Source organism: Elephas maximus, chromosome 17 (assembly GCF_024166365.1).
Source record: "Elephas maximus indicus isolate mEleMax1 chromosome 17, mEleMax1 primary haplotype, whole genome shotgun sequence".
Lineage (NCBI taxonomy): Eukaryota > Metazoa > Chordata > Mammalia > Proboscidea > Elephantidae > Elephas > Elephas maximus.
The window spans coordinates 85,292,099-85,319,521 of record NC_064835.1 but is presented as its reverse complement, the minus strand read 5'-3'; the positions used below and the strand labels follow the sequence as shown (position 1 = coordinate 85,319,521).

Genomic DNA, 27,423 nt, shown 5'->3' with positions numbered 1-27,423 from the left:
TTCTTCTTTCTTTGTTCTCTTGAGAAATGGCCTTCAGCCTGAGAACCGATGGGAAGGCTTTCTTTCTTGCTCCCTATCTCAGCCACAGCGGACTTGGCAAAACAGCTCCACTAGCCGAGAGATTCTTAGGAGAGTTTTTCAGCCTGTTACAAATATACTAATTAGAGTCCAGACCCCTGACATGTTTATCTTTAGTTTAAAAAAGTTTTTGTAGTTGTTTTGTGATGTATAAAACCATCTGTGGACTACGTGCTCAAAACATTACGTAACCCTGATCTTTCCCATATAAAACCGTCCCATCAACCCTCTAGAGCAGACAAAATTTGGGAGAAACTTAACCCCCTCTGTCTCTTGAATACTGGTATTCAATAAAGCCGTCTTACTGGTTACCTCCTCCTGTCTCAGTAGTGGCTTTGCGGCAGGCGGCTCGAACCCGTGATTTGCGGTACCACCACCAGCTTGTAAAGTACAGCACTAACAGGTAAAGAAAACAACAAGGAGCAGCTTCAAGGTGACCAGTCCTTACACAGAAACCATCCTCCCTGGGACTCCTCTGCTGTCTTCCTCACCTACCCCGCCCTGGGACTCCTCTGCTGTCTTCCTCACCCACCCGCCAGCTTCCACCCGCGCAGACACGCCCCGGGCCCCGCACGCACCGTTCAGGACGATGAGCACTTTCTTCCACTGGGTGTTGCCCACTTTGGGAGTCTGGCAGAAGAGAATCTTGTGCTTGTCACAGACAAATATTCGGTCCAGGACAAACTTGGAGACAGCAGTGTGCGAGAGATTCTTCAGGGCTTCGTCTCTGCAGACGTTTCGGATGAGTTCCAGGCGCTCCGTGTGGACCAGGGGCTGAACGAGCCGGCTCTCCGGAAGCATTTTTCTGGTTGGCTGGAAGCAAAACAGACACGAGGGCTTCGTTAGGGGCGAAGAGCATGGAGCCCCAGCAGGAGCCAGCCGCTCAGGGAGGGCCTGCCCTAGTCTCCTCCGGGCCTTAGGATGCGGTGGGGAGAACCATGAGCCCCCCTCATGGAAATGCCAGGACTCCACGTAAGTGATTCCCCGCCGGGGGCTGGGGATTCAGGCTGAGTGGACAGGCTGAACCACAGCTTAACCAGAGAGACAGCTAACCCCCTGGCTCTTCATTCTTGGCTCAGACAAATGGGTAAGTCAGGCAGGCCATTTCTCTATTATGTGCTGATGACATTATGGCTCAGAATTTCCTGGAAAGAGCAAGAAACTTCAGAAATTTTGGTGAAGGCAAGTTTCTCCCCCAGTTAGTCTCCTCAGCATTTCTCTTCATGTGATTGAGTTCAGAATGTACACGTAGAATCCACCTACAGACCAGCCGTCTGTATACACAGGGGCTATCGTGGAGATACTGTTACACGGGCAATTCCCGTTACAATAAGTAAATCTCTAACAAAAGGATTTCTCAACCGGAGCTGCTGGCCTACCGGTTTAGGTCACAACCGATACAATAAAACACCAGCAAAACAAGCCGAAACATGGAGCCTGAGCTGTACTTAAATGCCCAACTTCAGCAAAAGCCTAGGTACTGGAACACCATGGGTGAAGGGTTTTTTTTTTTATTACGTATCTTCTTGGTACCTCTGCAGCTGACATGCATAAAATGAGGTGGCCCAATTTCTCCCCACTCGTCTCCAGTGCATGTGACGACTGGACCTCTGATCAACATACTGTTATCAGCAACGATGGGCTTTTGTGGAAGGATCTGTAGTCCTTCGTGAACCAGACAGGCCGCCCCCAACCACAAGGGTCTTGTCCAATAAATGGTCTATTTCCCACAGGGTCTGGCACAAGCGTGTGCTCTGTAAACAGTAGGTTTCAATAAAAATCTGATTGTTAAATGACGACGACGATGAGAAAAAAAATCCTGCTCTTGTAATGTCTACTACCACCTTTAAACGTTTGAGCTATTTTACTGTAGTTTTTATTTTTAAATTCATAGGGAAAAAAAGAACAGTATAGAAAGGTAAGTGGGAACCCTAGTGGCGTAGTGGTTAAGAGCTCAGCTGCTAACCAAAAGGTTGGCAGTTTGAATCCACCAGCCGCCCCTTGGAAACCCTATGGGGCAGCTCTAGTCTTTCCTATGGGGTCACTATGAGTCAGAATTGACTTGATGGCAGTAGGTTTGGGTTTTTTGGTTTTATAAAAAGGTAACAGATGCAAATTCCTAGCAGTACTGACCATTTAGAGGAGCCCATTAGCAGTTTATTTATTGTCTATACATCCTCATGTTTAGGTTCTTTCATATCACAACTTCAATCCTAAACAAAATAAAACCCAAACCTGTTGCCGTCCACTCTGACTCTGACGCATGGTGACCCTATAGGACAGAGTAGAACTGTCCCATAGGGTTTCCAAGGAGCGGCTGGTGGATTCGAATTCCTGGTCTTTTGGCTTGCAGCCAAGCTCTTAACCACTGCACCAACCAGGGCTCTCCATCCTGGGTAGGGAACTTTTAAGTGCAAAAGGGATCTAAAGAGAAAGATCCCACTGAGGTGGACATCACGAGCCACAACGTCATCCCCACATAATAGAGAAATGGCCTGCCTGCCTTACCCATTTGTCTGAACCGAGAATGAAGAGCCAGGGGGTTAGCTGTCTCTCTGGTTAAGCTGTGGTTCAGCCTGTCCACTCAGCCTGAATTCCAAGCCGGAATGTTGAGGACGGTGAGTGCTGGGTAAGTCAGCAGACTTCGGCTCTGCCAGCAACTCTCACAGGACTTTGGATAATTAAGGTCTTTCCTAGCTCGGTTTTCTCATCCATACAACTAGGAGGGTAGATTAGCTGCTCTGCTGCCCAAGACCCCTTCTAACTCTAAAATTCCATGATCCTGGCTCAAAGATCTTTCCTGGCTCTCCTGGTTGCCTCCTGACCTTACCCAGCAAACTCCAGTCTCTCGGCAAGGCTAATTATCTCAGCGGTTCAGGAATTCATCATGACCAACATTTACAGAGCACCCATGACGTACAAAGCACTGTGAGGGACATAAAAATAAATGTGTCCTGTGCCTCTTCCAAGCAAAAGCTAAAAAGATGAAGAGAGATGTGCAGAAGTAACAAAAGCAACTATGGTAAGGCAGCTAAGTGGTGATAAAGTGGAAGCACACTTCAATGAAAGCACCAAGAAAGGGGAGGCTGGTTCCTATAAAAGGGAGGGGGAGCCACGGAGGGCTCCTTGAGGAAAGGTGTCTCTGCCTTGGGGCTGGGGAATGGATAAGGCAGGTGAGAGGGAGACACCACAGGTGAGACAGGAAGTGGCAAGAAGCTGGCCTGGCTGCAGAATGGCAATGGTTGAGTCCAAATGGTAACAAGCATTTTAAAGGGTGTTTGCATTTTAAAGGCGAAGGTATTTTGGGGAGAGGGGGAACTTTCTGGTGACTTTTTGGGGAACAGGGAAGCCCAGCTAACTAGGCTTTCTATGAGTCTGAAAATTCCTGACAACCCCAGGGCCCTAGCAACACCACCCTGACTACACCTGGGGCAGCCCCTGTGATGACTCGCTGGGACCAGTCCTCTAAGCTCCTGGTGGAGCTGTCTAAGCTCCCTGGCCACCTTGGCCCCATGCCCGCGTGAGACCCGGAGCTTGCTGGCACCCTCCCCATCTCCAGCCCCTAGCTGTCTTCACGAGAAAGGCAGGGCACCACTGACAGGGCTTGGCTAGCTCTTCCCAGACCATGAATTATTTCATTCATGTTTTTCTGCTCCTGCTGCACAGCTGTCTTCTCAACTCAGCTCGACTCCACAGTTCTCTCCTCCAGCTCATAGCACGGTTCTCAGGCTGCTGCCAGGCTAGACACCCACGAGGAGGCAAATCAACGAAAGAACTGTCCTCTCTGAATTTTGCGCCTAAGGCTCAAGCACACACGCTCTTCCTCCTAAGTTCCCCGTGCAGTTACAGCACAAGCTATGAGAAGATAAAGCTCATGCCACACACCTCTTCCGTATTTCTCAAAGATCTTACCACAGGCTCACGGCACAGATGAATTAACATACAGCGGATTAACTGAAAAGTTATTATTTTATTTCGCTGAGAATTGTTTCTCTGCAAGGCCCAATCCTGCTTTCTGTGGTGGCCCTTCTCTTTCACACCCACGTCCCTGTTAGTTGTGTTCCTGCAAAAAGGTGCTCGTAAACTGTAATAAATATTTTAAAGTTCTGATGAGAAAATATCCTCTGAAGGTATACTTGCTTCTAGAAGGATCTGCTCACACCCACCAAGAAAGCCTGGTATTTTTATAAATGAACAATGATCCAGTGTCTAGGCTTAGGTCCTCCCAGCAAGGCAGACTCGCACATATGCTGGAGGCCTGCCAACCCTTCCAAGAGGCTCCCGGTGACTGATCTTGGCAATACTGGGGTCACAGCCCTCGCCGTGCCATGACGACAGAGTCGCACTCCATCTCACTCTTGGGGATCCCGCCTGCACAGCACCTGCCAAAGCTGGTCTCTGTTTGAGACCCAGCCAGCTGTCAGAGCATCTGCTGAGTAGTGCTGTGCTGGGCAAACAAAGGCCCCTGTGTGACTGTCCTCCTCAGGAGGTGCCAACGGTCCTGCTCTTCTGCTGGCCATCGTGAGAGGGGACCAGGGCCCGCTGCCTTGCTGTGCCTACCTTCAGTTCCTCAGGAAAGTGCTCCTCCTCTGGCAACTTGCCCACGTCCGGCACGGTTGTCAGGAAGAGAAACTCCTGTTTGGCACCGTACACTGGAAGACAGAGAGGTTAAGAGTCTCCTTACACACACTTCAGTGGGACAGAACGTTCAACCTGGGAACAGATCCACGCAACTGTGTCCGACTGATATTTTACAAAGGTGAGAAAGCAGCCGAATGAAAGGATGCTAGCCTTTCAGCAAAGGGTGCTGCAGCAGCTTGAATTCACAGGCAAAAAAATAAGCCTCAACCCAAGTCTCACACCTTATACAAATATTAGCTCAAAATGGTTCACAGACTTCAGTTTTAAACATAAAACTTTAAGACAACATGTGAGAAAATCTTTGGAAAATGTATAAATTAGACCTCATCAAACCTCTGCTCCCTCCTAGGAATACCCTGCGAAGGTGAGGAATGACAAGCTACAGGCGGTGGGAGAATATTTGTAAACCACCTATCTGACAAAGGACTAGTATCTAAAATATATAAAAGAACTTTCAAAACTCAAGAGTAAAAGAACAGTTCAATTAGAAAAAGGGCTAAAGACATGAAAAGACATTTCATCAAAGAGATATACAGATGGCAATTAAGAGCACATGGAAAGGTGTTCAACATCAGCAGCCATCAGGGAAATGCAAATTAAACCACCATGGGATATCCCTATATGACTATCAGGAAGCCTAGAAGAATAAACAGCGACAATACCAAATGCTGGAGACAATGTGGGGAAACCGGCTCACGCATACACCGCTGGTGGGAATGCAAAATGGTGCAGCCACTCTGAGAAAGAGTTCGGCCGTTTCTTACAAAACTAAACATGCAACTACCACAGAACCTAGGAACTGCATTCTGGGAACTTACCCCAGAAAAAGGAAGATGATGTTCACATAAAAACCTATACACAAATGTTTACACAAGTTTTATTTTTAATAGTCCCAAACTGGAAACACTCCAAATGTCCTTCAATGGGTGGATGGTTAAAAAAACAGTGTTCCATCCATACCACGGAATATTACTCAGCAATAAAAAGGAAGGAAATATTGATATGGACAGCTACTTGGATGGATCTGCAGAGAATTATGTTGAGTGAAAAAAGCCAATCCCAAAAGGTCACACAGCGTATGATTGACATAATTCTCACGTGGCCAAACTATGAAGATGGAGAACAGATTAGTGGTTGCCCGGGGAGAGGGGTCAGGTACAGGGGAGCAAATGGGAACGGGGACTGGGAGAGGGAGGCTGTGTGGCAGCAAGAGGGGCCTGTGGTGGTGGAAGGCTTCAGGACCTGAGCCTCTCACTATCACTCTCCTGGCACTATCGTTCTTACAACATGTAACCGTTGGCAGAAAACAGTAAAGGGCACAAAGGAGCTCTGTATTATTCTTACAACCGCGTGTGAATCTGCAATTAACTAAAAAAAAAAATTTTTTTTTAATTAAAAAAAGAAAAGCCAAGTCAGCAGTCAAGTTAGCACTTACACATTAGTTTAAAAGAAAACAAAAAAGCTACGGGGATGGAGGTCAGGCTGCAGCAATCTTAGGACGTGTGTGCCCCGTGCCCAGAGTAGTCATTTACAAGTCTTTTCGGAAACCTTGGGGTAGAATCTGAAGATAACCTTCATCTCTCTTTCCTGTCTCTGCAAACCAAGAAATATTTACTTTCAAATCGTCGTTAGAAAAAGCAGATGTCAAATAAAAGGGTGAAAGTCAGTTACACAAAGGCATATTTCACTTCTTAAAAACTGTTAGATCAAAACCTGCTCTTTTGGGTTGGAACGTCAGCCCTCTGCACCTCTGCTGCAGCTCCCCGGTCCCTGTCCCCAGTCAGGCAGTTGGACTGAACATCCTTCCTCCTCAGAGAGCAGTGGACGCCTGACCGTGCAGCCTGGATGTCCCTCCTCCTTCCTCCCCTGCACGAGGATGACTTCACAACAATCTTACAAATGCCCTGACAACAACAACCATCCCGTCTCCCTTATCTCTTACTCCTTAGCATGATTTGATCCCAGTGAGCTCTCTCTGCCACACACCTTTATGAACCCCACCAAGATCTTTTTCTTTTTTTCTATGTTGTGAGTCAAAGTGCAATTCTCATTAACGCTGCGTACGGGAGCTGTTCTGGACCTCGAATAAGGACGAGAATGCTGTGTACTATGTAAAAGTAGGCAGAACATCAGTGCCGTTGGCCTTCAACACTCCTGAAGGCACCGCCAGGCCTCTGAGGCTGTCTGCCCTCCTCCTTTCACCTGGTCACCTTTGAGCACTGACAGGCTAATAAATAATTCTCATTCCATTCTTGTTTGGTCGCTAGCATTCCAACGATGCTTTCTGCTACTCCTGGTGCAATGCTTAGCTCCGTCACAGGCTGAACGGGTTTCCCAGAAACCGAAGCGTCCTTAATAACATTACAGACAGAGACACGTAGCCTGCATTCTAGGGAACCGACTTAGGAAGGAACTTTGAACGGCAACCAGTTTCACACACTAATAAGCATGACAACGAGCTTTGGCAGCTGTACAACGTCTTACCTTCCAACACCACACATGCTGGAGTAGCCACCCCCAAATTTAACATTTTCATTATTTTAAAAAGAAGCCCTGCTGGTGCTATAGTTAAGCGCTCAGCTGCTAACTAAAACGCTGGAGGTTCAAACCCACCCAGCGGCTCTGTGAGAGAAAGACCTGGCGGTCTGCTTCCGTAAGGATGACAGCCAGGAAAACCCTACGGGACAGTTCTGCTCTAACAGATGGGGTCGCCGTGAATCAGAAACGACCCGATGGTACCCAATGACAACAATGTGATTTTAAACTTCCTGGTACTTGCTCCCCAACTCCCCCAACCCTGAGCCAACTAGATTTAAACAAAACTCAGAACACAATCTGCGTTTCGTTTTCCTTTTCCACTGGTTTGCGGGCAACCATTTGTCTTCATCATCATCTCCACTATGATCCCAGAGTGGTGTCTCTCTCTCTTCCCACTCTGGCCTCAGGAGCAAGTCTGCAGCGTCAGGACCAATGACTCTGACCCTCTAGGCATGACTAAGTGTTTTCATAAGGTATTAGAGTTCATGTTTGTTATAAGCATCATTATAATTTTTTCCAAAAATGTTTGTAGATTTACAAGTGATGTACTGCTTTGTTTTTCTAAAAGTGATCATTTCCACTCAACTTCATGACGACACTTGGCATCCAGTCAGCAGGAGTTACCAATGCGTCCCATGCATGTCCTCTGTACCCAGCATTTGCTGAGAAAGCTGGACAATTAATAAGGAAGACCGAAGAACTGATGCCTTTCAATTACAGTGTTGGCAAAGAATACTGGATGTACCATGAACTGTCATAAGAGGGAACAAAGCTGTCTTGGAAGAAGTACACCCAGAATGCTCCTTAGAAGTGAGGACGGTGAGTGTTCATCTCACGTACCTTGGACACGTTATCAGGAGGGACCAGTCCCTGGAAAAGGATGTCATGCTTGGTAAAGTGGAGGGTCAGTGAAAGAGGGGAAGACCTTTAACTAGATGGACTGACACAGTGGCTGCAACGATGGGCTCAAACATAAAACGACTATGAGGATGGCGCAGGACTGGGCAGTGTCTCAGTCTGTTGCACACAGGGTTACTACGAGTTGGAACTGGCTCCGCCACACCCAATAACAACGAGGGCATATGAAGCCATTTAAGTCACGCGCTCTGCCCTCAGAGTGGCTTATAATTAAGTTGAGGAGCTGAGACAAGGCAAAGATTGTGAGAATAAAGTCAAACAGAGAGAGAAGTCAGGTTGTACACACGCATACACGTATGGCACATTCACAAGGATGGACTATATATGTGCCATCAGATTCCAACACTGAGGAGCCCTGGTGGCACAGTGGTTAAGAGCTTGGCTACTAACCAAAAGGTCAGCAGTTCGAATCCACCAGCCACTCCCTGGAAACCCTATGAGGCAGTTCTACTCTGTCCTATAGGGTTGCTATGAGTTGGAATAAACCTGATGGCAACAGGTTTGGTTTTGGTGCCCACCACTGAAGGCATTTTTTCCTATGATAAAGTCTAGTTACAACACCTAATCCTAGTCTCAATGTGACACTGAGACTTGTTAACCAAGAATTAGTAACTGCCACAAGTGTCATTATGGTTCCGTTGCTGAACTGAAGAGAGACCAACTATTAAAAAAAAGAAAAAGGTAAATGTTGCTCTCGACAGTAGCTTAAGAAAAATCTTTTCTTCCTATCTGCTCGAATAGCAGGGAAAAATCATTACAAAAAGGTACATGAGAAAACATACCTGCCCACTGCCTTCGGTTCTAGAGGACAGCCCCATTTCCCAAAGGGCAGAGCCAGGCCGGCAGCCCCATGGACACCCAAGTCATCACCGGCTCGCTCTAACACGGAGATCAGTGATACTCCATCTTCCTTACAGGAAATGAAACGTCACCCTATCGGCTACCACTGTGCTCTAAGGTCATTTCCTTGTAACGATACTTCAAAACCCCTTCAGTTCAAAAGCAAACACACTGTGACTACGAGGGAAGTAAACTCCACCTCCTGAGAAAGCCCCTTCTGGCCATGTGCTGACATACCCCTTTCGGTTTCCTGTAGAGCTCCAGGATCCACCAGTGGGCTGACCATCTGACAGACAAGGGTCCAGCCAGGTGACTGCCCTCACTAAACCATAGTGCAGTGGGGATGAGAACCACAGCTCTAATACAAGGGGGCTCTGTTATCAGTAACATGTAATTATGCCGGGGCAGCTGGAGAAATTTCCTAGTTGTCCAGTGGAGACCGTCGTCTCAGATTCTAACAACCCTGTAAGAGTCGACCATCACTCCTCTGACAGAGCCGAGGCCCTGTCTAAGCTGTGATTATCTGGGATGCTCTGGCTACCCTAGATACTGGGAGGTATAACCCCACCTTCCACAGGGTTTCTCACCAGGTCTTCTGGAAGATGAGCGTGGGACTTCCAACGACAGCCAGTCAGCCCCCAGCGCTTAATGCCTAATAAATGCTACTGAGTGGAGGCTGTGAAGCCAAGAACCCCCACTGGCTAATGTCAGCATCTCCCCCCGTGCCTGCAGGACAGCGTTCCAATGGATCTTGCCATTTCTTCACAGGCAGGCATGGAATAGAGAGGAAGGGAGCAGGAGATGGCACTCGGAGCAGCCCTGGGCACAGCAGGTGGACGCCCTCAGGAGCTTTTCGAGGCAGAGCAGCAGCGGGCAGCCCACATCCCACGCAGGTGGCACAGGTCTGCACAGCCGCAGGAGTAGCTCGGGGAAACTGCATTGCGGGCGCAAACCTAACCATCCCTTCTTCCTAAAAGCCGTGACCAGTAGGAGGACGCAGGACACACCGTTCAGGATACGGAGGCTGCGCTCACCCGCATTCACAGATATCCTTCTTATCAGGCAGAAGTCTCATGCTACCAGCGAACCATTTCAACACCATCTCAACCCCTCCTGTGGGCTTGGATTGTATGGAATGCCGACTTCACCACTGACGTTGAGTCACCACCACCTGCCTCCTTGCCCAGACCCAGCACTTCACAGATGACAAAGCACCACACTGCACTGCCATCAATCTTGGGAGATGGTCAGCACAGGTATTATGCCAATGTTTTAGGGGAAAAACAAACAAACGACCCACTAAGGCTCAGGTAAGCAGATGACAAGAGCGCGTACCAGAAACCAGCTCTCCCGAGCCCCAGTTTGGTGCTCATTCCACGTCCTCATTTCAACGCCTGTGTTCAGTAAAGGCAGGCCAGAGGTCCTCAAGGACAACCTGACATACGTATACTCAAACGGCCTTCCTTCCACTGCACCGAAGGTGACCTTCCAACACGTGGCCACCAGTGCAAAGTATCGGGGTACAGACGACCCAAAGCACAGTGAATTCCCAATCCAGGAGCCTGTGACGCACCGTGACAATGCAACTGTGGGGAGGAGACCCCGCTCCCCTGCCAACATTCAGCCCAAAAAGAACGCAACTTTTGCCCTCTAGAGGAGGTCCTGGGAAGTGCATCCCATCCCTCTCCACTTCCTCCCTTGGGCCTCTCTCTGTAACACTGAGGATTTGGACACCAGGCACAGCTCCAAGCTCCCCTGTGGCATTCCAGTCCTTTGATTCTGCGATAGAGGTCATCTGTGCACGTATTCGAGAACGACAGCGCAGCAAGGCCCTGATTAACAAAAATCCACTCCACTACGAAGCACGCCTACCTTCAGGGTCTTTAAAGGTCAACGTGATAAACTTGCTGGCCACCATGAACATGAAAATCACCCAAAAACACGCGGCCAACAGAAGCCACTGGTGGTGCATGTTGCCAGACGTCAGCCATTCAGGGACTCTTCCTGGAAAACACAAGTGAGACACCCCCGCTACCGTAAATAAATCATTACACGAAAGGTAGAAAAGCAAAAAAAAACAGGTGATTTCAGTTAACACTAAAAACAGCAAATTCATTTTTTTCTATTGATACAACAGTATTTAACACTTTATTTTTAATTAATAATATTCAGTTATCAATTAAATCATTAAATCAAGCTTAAAATATCCTAATAGAAGGGAACAATACTGAGATCAGACCATTCCTGTTTGTTTCTGGCATATATGACTTTGTCGTTGTTGGGTGCTGTCGAGTCCATTCTGACTCACAGTAATCCAATGTGACAGCAGAACTGCCCCCACAGAGTTTTGCAGGCTGTAGTCTTTATGGGAATAAGGAAGACTGAAGAACTGATGCCTCTGAATTATGGGGCTGGTGAAGAATACTGAATATACCATGGACTGCCAGAAGAATGAACAAATCTCTCTTGGAAGAAGTATAGCCAGAATGCTTCTTAGAAGCAAGGATGGCAAGACTTCGTCTCACATACTTTGGATGTGTGATCAGGAGGGACCAGCCCCTGGAGACGGACATCATACTTGGTAAAGTGGAAGGTCAGTGAAAAAGAGACTCTCAACGAGATGGACGGACACAGTGGCTGCAACAATGGGCTCAAGCGTAACAACGGTTGTGAGGATGGCACAGGACCAGGCAGTGTTCCTTCTGTTGTGCACAGGGCTGCTAAGTTGGAACTGACTCGACAGCACCTAGCAATAACAATCTTTATAGGAGCAGATCACCAGGTTTTTTATCCCAAGGAGCGGCTGGCAGGTTTGAGCCTCCAGCCTTTTGGTTAGCAGCAGAGCACTTAACTATTGGCCACCAGGGCTCCTTTATAAGACTTTACCTCTTCTACAGCTGTGCCTTCTGACCCCTTTCAGGCCTCAAAATTAGTTTCGGCAGCCAGCACACACCAGGGCCTGGAAACTGGGGGGCAGGAGGAGGCTGGCCAAGGATGAGATCTTTGTTGTAGGTAATTCACAGGGTCAGAAGCTATATGTAGGCAATTAAAAGCAGGCTATGTTTAAAATCCTGACTTGCTGGGAAGACAGAGTCACACCTAGAGAATCTCTAGAAAAGTAAAGAACACCTGACAGTCTCTGTCTCCACTCACTTGCCTGCAGAGGGCTGTGCACGGCCTTGGTGGTGGGGGTTTTTCATGCTACCACTCGCACCTGGGGGGAGGCAGGGCACTTTCAGCCCTCAGCGTGTCACAGAGTCACACTCTGTTGCCGGGGATACATAAAGAACCGGGAAGGCTCAATCAATTCCTGGCAAGAAAAACAGAAACACATGTTTCACCTCACCTTTAACACAGTGCTGCTTCAAGCCGAACCAGGCCACTTGAAGAGACCACGCCGGTGGGGTTGGTTTCCACCAGCTGATGGAGGCCATCCATCACTCCTGGGCAGCAGGTTCCACCAGCTGATGGAGGCCATCCATCACTCCTGGGCAGCTGGGGGGCGGGGGGGACATGGCCTTCCCAGCAGGGCACTGATGGGGAGTGATTTCAGAGGGAGCTTTTGAACTCTGGATAATACAGAGCTTGGAGAGGGCCCACATCAGCAATCTCCTGCTGTCTCCGCAATGCTTATCTCCTAGGGTCTCACTGGAACCAGACACCTTAAGCCTGAATTCCTTCTACAACATCCCCACTAAGTGCTTATCCAGCCCACACTTGACGCCAGACGGCAGTGGGGACCTGCCAGCCTGAGGCGTGCCTTTACAAGGTGGATCTGGAGCCGGCCTGTCACCCCTGGGGCTCCCAGCTAGGGCTGCCAGCTTTAACGAATGAAAATATAGAATGCCCAGTTCAGTCTGCATTTCACATAAACAACAAATAATATTTTAGTGTAAGTATGGGAAAAAAAAAATTATTATTTATTTTATTTTTTTTTTTTATGGGGCAGTTCTACTCTGTCCTATAGGGTCGCTATGAGTCGGAATCGACTCGACGGCACTGAGTTTCTGGGTTATGTTCCAGATATTGCATGGGACATACTTATACTAAAAAAACTATTGGTCGTTTATCTGAAATTCAAATTGAACTGGGTATCCTATATTTCATCTAACAACCCCACCCAGAAGACCAAAAAACCCGTTGCTGTCGAGTTGATTCTGATTCATAGCACCCTAAAGGACAGAGCAGAACCGCCCCATAGGGTTTCTAAGGAGTGGCTGGTGGATTCGAACTGCCAACCTTTTGGTTAGCAGCTGAGCTCTGAACCACTACACCATCAGGGCTCCCTACCCAGAATGGGCACGCCAAATCCATCCTCCAACTGCCCAAAACCAGCTATCCTGCATCAGCATGCTGAGTTCCCTTCTCCTCTGCCATCCTTCACAGGGGCCGCCCAGCATGAAGTGAAGAGCACTAGGCTCAGTTCACACGCCTGCCCCACCACTCATCAGCTCTGTGACTCAGCAAGTCACTTCCTGTCTCTAAGCCCTGACTTCCTATCTCTAACCCAAGGTCTTGCTTTGTCATGCGGGTGGTCGAGGGCATTAAAGGAGATAATGCACTTAAAGGACTAGTACCAACCTGGCCTGCAGCAGACCCTCAATAGACCTAAGACGGCTAGGCCCCTCAGTAAGTACGCCTGGTGCCTCTCAGGGTAATTGGGGGGGCCAGAAGTGAAGGCCACAGGCCTGGCCTGGTCTGTTCCAAGAGAAGGAAGAAACGGTAGACTCTCGTGTCCTGGGGACTCAGACCACTACCCTTCCCTAGAGACAACTGAGTCACAGCCTGTCCCAGAGGATGCAGAGACCTGCAGCCGAGTCCACCTGTCCTCTGAGACGGGGACACTCGGCAGGGCCCACCCCTATCGGTCACGGCAGAGCGCCCCACCAAGAACTGAAGCTGCAGGTCTTTTCTAACAGAGGGGCAGAGGGGCCAGTGTGGGTTGGGGAGGGAGTAAAGAGCGAGACAAGAACCACGCAGGCTGTACGCAATCTGAACAGGGGTACAGGTTCCTGTATGCTATTTCTCAGACTCAGGTCCAGGAGGAGGCTCTGGTTCTGAGTGGCCTGGGGCTTGCAATCTACCCTCCCCTAAGACCCTCCCCTAAGACGCCAAACCAAAGCCCATTGCCATCAAGTCAATTCTGGTTCATAGCGACACTACAGGACAGAGTAGAACTGTCCCATGGGTTTCCAAGGCTGTAAGTCTTTACGGAAGAAGACACATCTTTCTCCCAAGGAGCAGCTGGTGGGTTCAAACCACTGACTTTTTGGTTAGCAGCCGAGCACTTAACCACTATGGCACCAGGGCTCCTTCCCTTGATAAAAACCCATTGCCATCCAGTTGACTGTAACTCACAGTGACCCTACAGGACACAGTAGAACTGCCCCACAGGGTTCCCAAGGAGTGGCTGGTGGAGTCAAACTGCCAACCTTTGGTTAGCAGCTAGCATTTAACCACTGCACCACCAGGGCTCCTTCCCTAAGTGCTGGGGACAAGTGACCCCTTCAGGGGAGCCACCTGGCCTCTGCCTCCCTGACATGCACAGACACGCTTACTCTGGAGGGAGGAGAGCAGGAAACCTGTTCTTTTCATACCTGGCACACCTCCATACCTCCCAGGCTTCCTGGCCCCTGAGGGCCCCTGCCAGCATCAGGCTGACTCTCAGGAGGTTTTTACTGTTTAAGAATCTCATCTTTCCAACAGGAACTAGACTTCTGCAGAGACTCTGAGTCTGCCCACAGAGCTCGCCCTCAGATGACGCAGGAAAACAATGAATCAACAGCCTCATATGAGTACGAAGATCACATACTCTGCTCTCAGGGTGGCCAGGTGGCTTAGGGGTAGGATTTCTACATCTGGGCAGGTTGAAAGTGAGACCTGCACTACCATCGTGAAGCCATGCCTGCCTTCCTAGCTCTTGAATTTCTACTTAAATTCAGGAGCTCTTAGCTTGTTTGGTGGAAACCTTAGTGGAGTAGTGGTTAAGAGCTCAGCTGCTAACCAAAAAGGTTGGCAGTTCAAATCCACCAGCCTCTCCTTGGAAACCTTATGGGGCAGCTATACTCTGTCCTATAGGGTCGCTATGAGTCAGAACTGACAGAGAGCGATGTTTTTTTTTGTTTGTTTGTTTAGCTTGTTTGGAGGATGGGCGAGGGCAGGGTCCTATCTATGGAAAATGGCGGCCATGGCAGTTAGTATTAAATTGCTGAACGATCTCTCACACATGCTGGCGATGGAAACTGCACAGCCAACAGCATCATTAGCGCCCCTCCTCACGGGACGCCCAGGGCTGAGCCCTACCTACCGTACCTTCGTTACGCTCCAGTGGAGGGTCCCACTCAGAGCGACCCTACATGACTAAGCAGAAATGTCTACCCCATAGGGTACTAGAAAATAATAATAAAATAAAATAAAATAAAAAGCTACTAGGAATTCAGTACTATTTGAAAATAAAATTGTATTTTATAAGTTACAGCATTCATACACATTTGAATAGACACACAACTTAAAACACACTGATTTGGGACCAATAAACTATGCCAGAGTCCAACAAAATAATTTTTAAGTATAACAAAATTCTTTACTAAAAGGCAAACCACCTGAACAGATCTAGCATGTCCAGACAGATCAGTAAAAAAACGTAAGCTGCAGAGTTGTATACATGATCTTATTTGTTAGAAAAGTGTATACGTGTTCATATACGTGATTATACACACACACATATGTAATGAATAAAAAAATCTTGAGAGGACAAGGTGTAGTCGGTTTTAACTTTACAGAATTTTGTAGTTTTCGAAATCTTTTGCAATTAGCAAAATAAAAGCATATTAAAAAATGGTAAAATGCCACCTACATATATTTCCCTTGTTCTCTTTTTCCTGCTGTTGAATCTTTCATCCTCGCTCCTACCAAATGCGGTGTCCCTAGCACTTTGTAAAGGAGGGCAAATACTTTTCCAACAAAGACAAACGTGGTGAGCTGACAAAGTCAGTGTCTACCTGAATATTCAGTAAACTTATCTGTTATCATTAACGAGTTCTTAGTTTTTAAAAAATGATTAAATATTTAAAACATTTTTTTAAAAAGTACAGAGAATAATATAAACCACAACCCAATGCCATCGAGTTGATTCTGACTCATAGCCACCCCACAGAATTTCCAAGGCTGTAATCTTTAAGGAAGCAGACTACCACCTCTTTCTCCATGGAGCAGCTGGTAGACTCGAACAGCTGATGTTCTGGTTAGCAGCTGACTGCTTTCACCACTGTGGCACCAGGGCTCCTTAGAGGATGATACAACAAACGCCTGTTTACATACACTCAGCACTAACTGGAGCTTTTCTGTTTGTTATTTTTAGGGAAATTAAGTGTTACAAGCATGGCTGGAGCCCCTCCATCCCCAGAGGTGGCCCTCATCTGGGTGACTACACTCTCACTACGTATATTACACCTCCTTTGACAGAAGCAGCAGCAGGGGTTTAGGAAGGTTCTCTGCTCAGATAACGGCCAGGCAGATGGGGAAGCAGGCTGACCCAAGGCCTGCACAGAAGCATTGCATCCCATAGGGGTGTTTTCTAGAGAGAATCCCACTAGGTGCTAAACCCCTGGATGGTGGCATGCACAACTTTTCAAGCACTTAAACGACTGAAAAACCGAACCCACTGCCATCGAGTAGATTCTGACTCACAGTGACCCTAAAGGACACAGTAGAACTGCTCCACAGGGTTTCCAAGGGGCATCTGGTGGATGCGAACTGTGGACCTTTTAGTTAGGAGCCGAGCTCTTAACCGCTGTGCCACCAGGGCTGAGCACTTAACAAACTAAACACACAGACTCAAATGACAAAGCTGTCAAGGTAACCTTCCTTGATAAAAGTTTAGATAGACAGGGAGTTGTTGTCCAAGCCTCAGCTAGGTTTTAAGCCAAGCTGAACCATTAAGGTTGAAAGTCTGGTCCCCTGCCAAAATACCAGCTCTTCTCAGGTCCAATATCTTACACGGTTTACAACAGATGACACACAGATACAATTAGGTTTATACTTGCATATGCCTTTAAGTACAAAATAACCTAAAATAATTTAGCAAGTTTGTAATGAAAAGGCACACTCATTCGTCCAACAAAGTAGATGCCGGAAATACAGAGGCCAGTTCCGTAGAGATAACTCCGACTCGTGGGGACCCTGTGCATGTCAGAGGAGAACTGTGCTCCACAGGGTTTTCAACGGCTGATTGTTTGGAAGTAGATCGACAGGCCTTTCTTTCGAGGTGCCTCTCTGGGTGACATGAACCTACAACCTTCTGGCTGGCAGCTGAGTGAGTTTACCATCTGCACCTCCCAGGGACTCCCAGGAATACAACTGTGAGCCCCAAACACACACACATATACACACAGAGTTCCTGTCCTTAGGGAGCCTGCAGTCCAGGGAAGGGGCACACATGAACCAGAATATCTATCCAAGAAGTGGTATGAGAGGGAGACATGATGCTGTGGGAGGGGAAAATGAGGGGACAGGACCTAGGTAGAGAGGTCAGAGACAGCAAAGCTAACAGGTGAAGACGCAATGCTCCAGGCCAAGGCACAGCTTCCTGTAGACATCCTGGAGTAAGCAAGTAGGAAGAAGCTGGGGGCTCTGAGTATCTGAAGGAGGCCAGGTGGCTAGAGCTTCCAGAGCACGGGCCGGGTGAACGTGAGTGTGGTTAGAGACATGAGTTGGATGACACAGGGCCTTATAGAGCTGTTAATGAACTTAGTCTTTACCTTAAAAGCAATGGAAAAGGACCAAAGAGTTTTAAATGAGAAGAAAGGTGGCAATGTTGTGATCAGGCTTAAATTTTGAAGCTGCTTCTCTGGACAACAGATAAGGAAGACTGAAGAAGTGATATGATGCCTCTGAATTACTGTGTTGGCAAAGAATATTGAATGTTACCATGGACTGCCAGAAGACTGAACAAGTCTGTCTTCGAAGAAGACAGTCAGAATGCTCCATAGACACAAGGATGGCGAGACTTAGTCTCATGTGCTTTGGACATGTTCAGGAGGGACCAGTCCCTGGAGAAGGACACCATGCTTGGTAAAGTGGAGTGTCATCGAAAAAGAGGAAGACCCTCACCAAGATGGACTGACACAGTGGCTGAAACAATGGGCTCAAGCATAACAATTGTGACGATGCTGCAAGACCGGGCAGCATTGTGTTCTGTTGTGCACAGCGCTGCTATGAGTCCAAACCGATTGGACGGCATCTGACATCATCACCTCTGGCAGCAGCGGAAGATGTAAAGACCAACTGTCCACTCAGTAGTTCCCCAGTCTCGAGGTCGTTCTAACATATCTAATTAGAAACAAACAAATCCAGCTACGTGCTCACCAGATCACTGTCCGTGTCTTCAAAAACCAACAAATGAACTAATAAGATCCGCAGCATCTGATGTGTTGGGATTTTTTTGAATCCTAAAGAGTAGCGCCTCCAGTTAACTGTAGCAGACTCGTGTGTTGCGATAACATGCGTTCTGAGTCTAGGCATCTACCTAACGATGTCTGACTTCATGTCCAGGGCAACGGTTCCCAGCCTGGCTGGACATCAAAACCACGGCTTTAAAAAAAAATATATATATATATATATATGTATGTATGTTAATGTCCTGGATCTCAAGAACACCTGAGCCAATAAAACAAAAATCTTTGGAGCTGAAGCCTGGGTGTGTTTTAGAACCTCTGCAGATAACTCTAATGATCCGTTAGGACTGAGAACTGCTGGTCCAGGGCTGCCCCCAGCTTCTCAAATGTCAACGTCCACACAAATCCCCCAGGAATTCTTGTTAAAACGCAGATTCCAGGCAACCTAGCCGAATACCCACTCTTCCCACCACCTCCTCCCACTTCAGGCAGGAAGGAAAATTAGTAACAAAGGAGCATCTAGTCAACTAGGGACTAGCAATGCTCTGAATCAGGTGTTCTGTCTAAACTGCTTGAGGAGGTTTGATTAGAATCGAAGTCCTCCCATCACCGCTCCTATGTCACTCTCTTTTCTAAGCTCTCCCATCTATAGGTACTAAACTCTGCAGAAACATGACTTGTCTGACCTAGGAAAAGTCACAATAATTTGCCATTTGTTAAACAAACAAACAAAAAAGGCCTTCCAAATTCAATGAGCTCCAGGTCCTCTAAGCTTGCCGAGAACAGGGAGCTGTGTTGCCTCATCCCCAGGGCCCAGGGCAGCCCCCGGCTCAGAGTCGGAACTTGGTAAACTTTCTGCGTTGTTCCCTTGAATACAGGGTTGTCCACGGGCTGGCCTCTTGCCCACAGGTGACACTATCAAGGCTCACTGTTTTTGTCTGCAGAGGGTCTGGAGGCCTGACATCATCAGTCCTCTCCCCACGGCTCTGCTAAAGGCTACCGCTCTCCCGGCAGCCAGGTGACAAATGGCTTTATAAAAGCCTGACATTTTCTGTAATTAACTCCCTTTTGTTCAAGGAGCCAAGACAACTCCCACAGTGCCCCTTCTGGCTAATGGCAGCAAGCCTGGGTGTGCCCTGGGCCCCTCTGGTCACCGTGTATACCCTGTACATAGCACCCCAGCCTCCCAGGAGTCAGCACATCTCTCTTTCGGGCTCTCTTATTTCCATGGATTAAATGGGATTTTTACCTGTCAAGATCTGAAACCAAGACAGAGGGTGCGACTCTTTGAAAACCCTCAGTGCATAACTGATGGGTTAACGAACTTTAGACCTCATGGGGAAAACAGGGTCAGGGAAGCAAGAACGTAATTGAATCTATAAGAAACCCAGGCGCTCTGATCGGCTGCTAACCAAAGGTTGCAGTTTGACTGTACCAGCTGCTCCCTGGAAACCCTATGGCGCAGTTCTCCTCTGTCCTATAAGAGTTGGAATAGACTCGACGACAACGAACTTTGGTATAAGAAACCCTAATCGTTTGTATTCCCCTCTAAAATAAAAGACAGTACACATTTCACATGTTTCTAATTACTAACATCGGGTCTGTTACTATTACCATCTTTTGATGTGCATTCTCCCTCCCCCGAATTTCCAAAAAGATGCCTATGAATTCATATTGCTCAGCCGCAAATAACATTGCTGCCAAGCAGCTTTTCTCCCCCCGTGCCTGAGCTGTCAGCCAGAAGTACAAAGCCTTTCTTGCTTTGTGCTTAGGAGTTTGACTCCCACCAGCATGGCCTACATTAACATGTACTGAGGGTTCTGAAAAGTTCTGTGGTAAATAAGCCCACGTAACTCTGTTTAAAACAGCTCTTTTCCAAACCATTCATTCATTCAGCAAATATTTAACAAGTCCCTACTCTGAGCCAGGGACTGTCCTAGGCCCTGGGAGGGGAGGGGGGGCACACACTCCCAGCTCTCAGGGTGCTTCATTGCAATAGAGGTGGTGGTGGTGGTAGGTGCTGTCGAGTCAGTTCTGACCCTATAGGCCAGAGGAGAACTGCCCCATAGGTTTCCAAGGAGCACCTGGTGGATTCAAACTGCTGACCTTTTGGCTAGCAGCCAGGCTCTTAACCACTGTGCCACCAAGGTTGCCTGTAACAGAGGTAGACAGGCCATAAAGAAGTAGACTGGCCAGTGTCTGTGATCACTAAGTGTTATGAATAACAATATAGAAGGGCAAGGGACAGAGCTGAGGGCCCCTGGAAAGGGATGACGCTGAGAAGAGGCAGAACAGAGCGAGGGAGCAAACCACGCAGACACCTGGTGAACTGCTTAGTCTAGCTCTTAGAATTCCAAAAGTAGCAAGGCCAGCGTGCAGAGTGAGCAAGAGGGAAAGCGGTCCAGGTGAGGAGGCCAGGTCAGCCAGCAGCTACGGGCAATTACGTGGAAGATGCTGAGACTGGTTCCTGGGGGGAGTTACTGGGGGTGTGAGAGATGGGGGCAACATGGGGCTTGGAGCAGAGAGAGATGTGTGGTGCAAACTCTGTCTCGTGTTCCTACCAGCAGGCCAGTCAAAGATGTTATCTCCATCTTCATTATAATCTCCGATTAACATGACCTTGTCCCAATTACATACATGAAGGCACATTCAACAGTTTGTAAACATTCCCCTAGGAACCCCGCTCTGGGATCCCCGCCCCAACTTTCTTTCAGTGATTTACTGACTCCCTACCTGCTGGCCCTGGTGAGATGTGACTTTCCTCACACTTCAGTTCCTTCAAGAAAACCACCAGTCTCCCTCCACCTGGGCCCATCAATGGCCCTTTACTGAGATGGGAACTCCTGGATTTCCACCCGATCACACACTCGCTCAGTGGGGAAAGGATCAAGGTCCAGCGTTCAATTCTTAAAACATCTAACTGTTTCTTTCAAAACATATCCAGGCACTAAAGAAAACTTCATGGGGGAAAAAACAAACCTTGGTAACACACAGGGACTGGTAAAGCTGGAGGGTTACCAGACAGAACGGAAACTACACAGCTGAGGGTGGAGTAACGAGGGGTATTTTACCATCGATCCTTTCATATCTTTTGAGTTTGAACTATCCTTGTATATGGTGTAACCAGTTAACACGCTCAGCTGCTAATAGAAAGGATGGAGGTTCGAGTCCACCCAGAGGCACCTCAGAAAAAAGGCCTGGCATTTACCTGCAAAAAATCAGCCATTGAAAACCCTACTGAGCACAGTTCTCGGACACACACTAGTTGGAACTGACTCGATGACAGCTGGGTTTTTGGTTTAAAGGTATTACCTAATCGACAAAATGATGAAATGACAATGTAAATAACATATGGCATATGAGTTTATGTTATATAAAATTCTATTACACTGTCTTTAAGATTTTTATATTCATCGTAAGTTTTTCTCAATATAAATTCAGAAACTTCTTTTGTCTACTCTGTTGTCATTGTTACAATTCCCTCCTAAAACGATTATCAGGAGTTACCAGAATAAACACACTCCTACCTCTGTCCAGCTGAGGGACACACACGAGGTTAGGAAAGAGAATCGTGAATAATGACAATAACGAATAGCTAACCCCTATATGAGACTTAGCAGGTAGCAGGTCCTGAGAGGATGCCACCATTTTTACACTTAAGAAAACATTTCTAAATATGTATGTATGTATTCCTACTCAAGAGTTTTAAGTTTCCTAAAATCTCGATATGAGCAAGAAAGGAAGCAGTAAGAATACCAAGTGACAAGGATCTCAAGTAACTGGTGAGCACCTGTTTTCCTTCATGTACCTTCTGAGGCCTGGGGTTTCCATTTCTTTGCTGTATTTGCCCAGCCTGTGGCTCTTGGTTCCTCTTGTCACTGTACAGAATAATTAAAACAACAATAAGAATCTTTAAAATTTATATGATCAACTTACTTAATGCAACTTGTTTTTATACTTTGAAAATAACCACTTTGATTATTCAAGTGTATTTTATACAACAGATCTTATAAGAGATGGGGTATATTTGGATTTCTTGGTAAATATTCTAAATGTACAAAAAAAAAGCTAACTGTTTAAAAGACTCTTCCACGTAACTTATTACGAATAAAGAAATTCTTTTTTGTAACAAATGTAATGAAATCCTAGTATATGCGTTTTACATGTTTGATACTTGGGAAAGGGGTTCTATAAAAGAATATCAATTTTTCCAAAGTGAGATGTTCTCCGGGTTTTATATTTTTTCAACCTTCAGCACTTGGCAAATTCTAGTCAAATGTCATGTAATGAATAAATCACTGGAAACAAGCCAGTTAAACTCATGGAATCAGAGAGATGGCAGATTTAACAGAATTAGCTGGCCAAATAAACATTTAACACACAACACAGCCCAAGCTGCCCTGGATGAACGTAGCACAGTCTGGCTGTGCTTTCTTTTAGGAACTGACCGAGGCAGGCCAACATTCGTATCTCCAACGCTAAAATCAAACACATTTCATATATGCAGACTGAAAGATTAGGCTTTATGTAGGGTTGCTATGAGTCGGAATCGACTCAATGGCACTGGGTGTCTGGACTCACATCCAGACTGCTGCAGACCTGTATCAAGAGAAAACAGGCTCCCTGGGTCTCTGCAATCTCTAAGGCCTGGCGTCTGCCTCTCTCACCTTCTTTATTGTACAACCTTCTCAGTGAAAAATGACGTGGGTGTAACTGCAAATTGTCCATAGTTACTAACTCTTTCCTTTCTCTCTGTTCACTTTTGCAAGCACTCCAGTTTTCATTCCAGGAAAGGAAAGAATTTTTCTCTCAGGCATTTCTTTGAGATTCTATTCTTCAGGGTCAAGAGCAAAGACAGATTTTTCTTTCCATCTAGAAATTCCAATTCTGAGCCAAGATGGGCTCTGCCATAATTATAACAGGGTGGAGAGGGGAACATTTGTCTTTTTTTTTCTTTAAAAAAAAAACCTAGTCACTGAAAAAGGGAATAAGTGGGTGCTGAAGATCACCAATAGCCCCTCTTTAGAAAGCTGGGACGATATACCGAGCTAGTTAGTTTTCTTTTACGAAAATTGAGACTTTTCACATCCTGGCATTTAGAACTGACCAAACAAAATCCCCAACTCTTTAGGGCCAAAAGCCCCAGACACTGGGTGTTTCAGACACACAAAAAAAAACCTTTATGACAGTCCTTCCACTTAGCTCTCCAGAACGGGGCTGCCCAGTCCTTTCCTAGACTCGGAAAACAAAAATAACAGTTTTTGGAAAACCTAGCTCATCTTCCCAGCCTGACGTGCAGGAATTATTTACCTCAACCTCCAACTTCTGACAGGCCTCTCCACGGGCAGAATCAGAGGCTCAGAGCGCTTTGGAGTGTATCTCTCAGAAGAAGTGCGTTTACAACGACGCCTTCCCCTCTCACTCCCCAAAGGCGTGTTTTCTTTGTGCGCTTGGGAAAGGCTGCACGCGTTTTCCTCCTTCCCTGCCCTCGCTCCCTCTCTCCCTGACAGGCTCCTAAAAGCCAAGTGGAACAATTTCTTCCTCTCCCCGCCCCCAATTACAAATTCTTAACCCGGGATGAGAGGAGTAAATTATAGATCACCTAACTATCAATAATTCCACCCATCACAGCATCCCGCAGCACGGACCCCCCCTCCCCTTATTGCATGACTATAACCAAGGGTCTTGCCGTTCATCCCACGAACGAGGGAGGCTCCCAAGTCGCCAAACCACGAGGTTTCCCCCGCATACAGAATCCGGCTCTCCTCTCCCTTCTGTCCTCCCCGGGGCGAGGTCACTGAAACCCATCCTCCCTGGCTGGGTCCCCCGGAGCTCACCCTCCGAGGAGCCTGGGCTCGCCGGGGTCCTCGGGCTCCTCCCACGTTCCTCTGGGGGCGAAGCGCGCGGGTCGGGCCTCGCTGGGCCCGGGGGCGGAGCGCGCGGGGTCCCGGCTTCCCGGAGAGACCGCGCCCGCCCTGGAGGCCCGTGCACCGCCGCCGGGGCCTCCTCGCTGAGCCCCGCCGGACCGGGATGTGGCGGCGGCCGGAAGGAGGAACGTGGCGCGGGGGCCGAGGCCTCCCCACCCGACCTGCCGCCGCCCGGCTGGCCGTGCACGCGCCGCCCCAAGTCGCCTGGCTGGCCGTGCACGCGCCCCCACGTCGCCCGGTCGAGTGTGCGCGCGCCCCCACGTCGGCCTGTCGGCTGTGCGCGCGCCCCCACGCGCCCCCACGCGCCCCCACGTCGCCCTGTCGGCTGTGCACGCGCCGCCCCACGCGGCTCCACGTCGCCGGCGGGCTGTGCGCGCGCCCCCACGCGCCCCCACGTCGCCCGGTCGGCTGTGCGCGCGCCCCCACGCGGCCCCACGTCGCCCGGTCGGCTGTGCGCGCGCCCCCACGCGGCCCCACGTCGCCCGGTCGGCTGTGCGCGCGCCCCCACGCGACCCCACGTCGCCCGGTCGGCTGTGCACGCGCCGCCTCACGCGCCCCCACGTCGCCCTGTCGGCTGTGCACGCGCCGCCCCACGCGGCTCCACGTCGCCGGCGGGCTGTGCGCGCGCCCCCACGTCGCCCGGTCGGCTGTGCACGCGCCCTGGCGCGGGTGCGCCCCCGCCGCGTTCCCGCCCGGGCCGTGGGGTAGCGGGCGGCGCGCGGGGACCGGCGCGCGTAGAGGGGCTCGGCGCCGACAAGGCCCCAAGGACCAGTCTCCGCGGGCGCGTCGCCGCTGCCCGACACCTCCCCCTCTGTTCCCCGTCGGTCACTCGCGCCTCCCTCCCCCCAAACTGGTTACATCCCAGGAAATTACCCAAATACAGCTGGCCAAATCAAATCCCAGCAGGCCTCCCTCCAGAAAACAGGTTTGGTGCTTGAGAAGGGTGGAAAAAAAATCCCAAACTTGGAAAAAGGAAAAATGATAATTATTTGAGTTTGGGGGTAACTCCCAGCATTTTCTAGTAAGCCCACCTGTGTAAAATCAGAACTTTCTATTCTTTAAAGAACGGCCCTTGGCTGACACTCTCTTTGTCGTCAGGATAGTGTTGATGAACCATACCCAAAATAGAAAAACCAACCCCCTTATGGTAAAATTATTCCAACTCCCATATTGGTTCCAAGAACCCCTGGTGCACTTGAACTACCAACCTCTTGTTAGCAGCAGTAGCTCTTAACCACTGTGCCACCAGGGTTTCCGATGAACTCTCTACAACTGATAAAGGCCAGGACAGTTTACAGACCTATCAAGTTATAACTTCTTAACCTGCGGAAGTGGGTAAGGTGTTAGGATTTCACAGCCTAAGAGAGAAGTCAACTCCAAATGTGTTTTATTGCCCTCAAGAAAGTAAAATAGTTTTGTTTTGGTCTAACCTACCATGTTTATCTCAACTGTATTTAGCACACCGATAAAAGAGGGGTGTGTGTGTGTTGTGTGTGTGTGCCACACACAACACACAACACACACATACACACTCAAGTACACATAAAATTTTCCTCCAGCATTCAAGGAACTAGCTTTTTTGGTCTTCCGTGTTGGTTACCTTTTTAATGAGTTAAGTATAATATTGATGGGGCTTACTGAGAATTTCACTTTTAAAGTGATTACTTCCATCATGGTTTAAAGATGGCAAGGCAGTTCACTGCAGCTTTTGGTTGCTTGTTTAGTAGATGTTTACTGAGCCCCTTCTTTGGAAAGCAGTTTTTGTTGTTTGTTAAGTGCCATCCAGTTGGTTCAGATTCACATGTACAGCAGAATGAAACACTGCCCAGTCCTGCGCGATACTCACAATCGTTGCTATCTTTGAGGCCATTGTTCCAGCCACTGTATCAGTTCATCTTGTTGAGTGCCTTCCTTTTTTTTGCTGACCCTCTACTTTACCAAGCATGATGCCCTTCTCTAGGGACTGATCTCTCTTGATAATACGTCCAAAGTAGGTGAGAGAAGTCTCGCCATCCTCACTTCTAAGGAGCATTCTGGCGGTACTTCTCGCAAAATAGATTTGTTCATTTTTCTGGGAGTCCATGGTATATTCAATATTCTTTGCCATATGATTTTCTCCATGGGAGAAAAGCAATAAGTAAATTTTAGAGCTTAGATGTGGCAGAGTATCATGCAGGGTTTAAGCATCCAAGCTCTGGAATCAGACCAGGAAGACTGAAATCCTATTCCAGCACTCACAGCTTGTGACCTTGTCAAGTTCTCTCATCTCTCTCTGCCCCTCATTTATAAAGGGATGCTATTAGATGGTATTTTTTACCACACAGTTTGATGCTAAAGAAAAATGAAGATAATGCACTTAAAGTACATAGCACAGTTCTCACCCAGTAGTAAACACTGAAATAAATACAGACTATTGTCGTTATTATTGGAGTCCTGGTGGTGAAGTGGTTAAGAGCTCAGTTGCTAACCAAAAGGCTGGCAGTTCAAATCCACCAGCCATTCCTTGGAAGCCCTATGGGGCAGCTCTACTCTGATCTTTAGGGTCACTATGAGTTGTTTTCAAAATTATTCTAGTTCCTCATTTTGTTACTGTAAATTAATTTCCAGGAAAGTATTGGTATTTAGTATTTATAGCACACACCCAGCATTTATAGCAGGAGGATGTTTTCTAAAGCAGCAATTCTAAAAGTCTGATCTGTAGACTCCTGGGCGTTTCCAAGATCCTTTTTGGAGCACTGCAACATCAAAATGGTTTTCATGATAATGCTAAGAGGTATTTCTTTTTCACCATGTAGATACTTGCTCTGGTGGCAGGTAAAACTGATGATGCTTAGCACAAATCTTGTCAGTGAAACAAAACTGTACTCATCATTGCATTCGTCATCACCATGCACTTTCTGTAAAAACAAACGAACAAAAAGTTTCATTGGAGAATGTCCTCCTTGAAGCAGTCTTGCTCTTTGTGAAGAAATGGAGAAGAAAAGCAGTCCTGCTGGATACTGAAGTATGGGGACTGTCTCAAGGCAAAGCCCTTGGGCGAAGGCTTTCATTGCAAAACAACGACAAAAGAGAAACAAAAACTACCT

The 27,423-nt window shown here is 47.9% G+C and overlaps 1 protein-coding gene across 11 annotated transcripts in view; it reads right to left on the bottom strand.

Annotated features, from left to right (window-relative positions):
* Positions 1 to 24,575, bottom strand: part of CHST10 (carbohydrate sulfotransferase 10) — a 31,253-nt gene extending 6,678 nt beyond the window's left edge. Inside the window, exons 1-8 of one of the 11 annotated variants that reach the window (XM_049856170.1) lie at positions 24,248 to 24,338; positions 22,219 to 22,288; positions 16,212 to 16,299; positions 12,169 to 12,325; positions 10,888 to 11,015; positions 4,639 to 4,730; positions 657 to 891; positions 391 to 474 (exon numbers count right to left, since the gene is read on the bottom strand). In XM_049856170.1, the coding sequence (XP_049712127.1) occupies positions 391 to 474; positions 657 to 891; positions 4,639 to 4,730; positions 10,888 to 11,015; positions 12,169 to 12,215 (586 nt within the window). In that variant the 5' untranslated portion in view covers positions 12,216 to 12,325; positions 16,212 to 16,299; positions 22,219 to 22,288; positions 24,248 to 24,338. Of the gene's footprint in view, positions 1 to 390; positions 475 to 656; positions 892 to 4,638; positions 4,731 to 10,887; positions 11,020 to 12,168; positions 12,326 to 12,361; positions 12,549 to 16,211; positions 16,300 to 22,200; positions 22,289 to 23,720; positions 23,914 to 24,247 lie in introns of those variants that run through there. The other 10 variants (XM_049856171.1, XM_049856173.1, XM_049856168.1 and 7 more) reach the window with 10 other exon arrangements.
* Between the last annotated feature and the right edge of the window lie 2,848 nt (positions 24,576 to 27,423).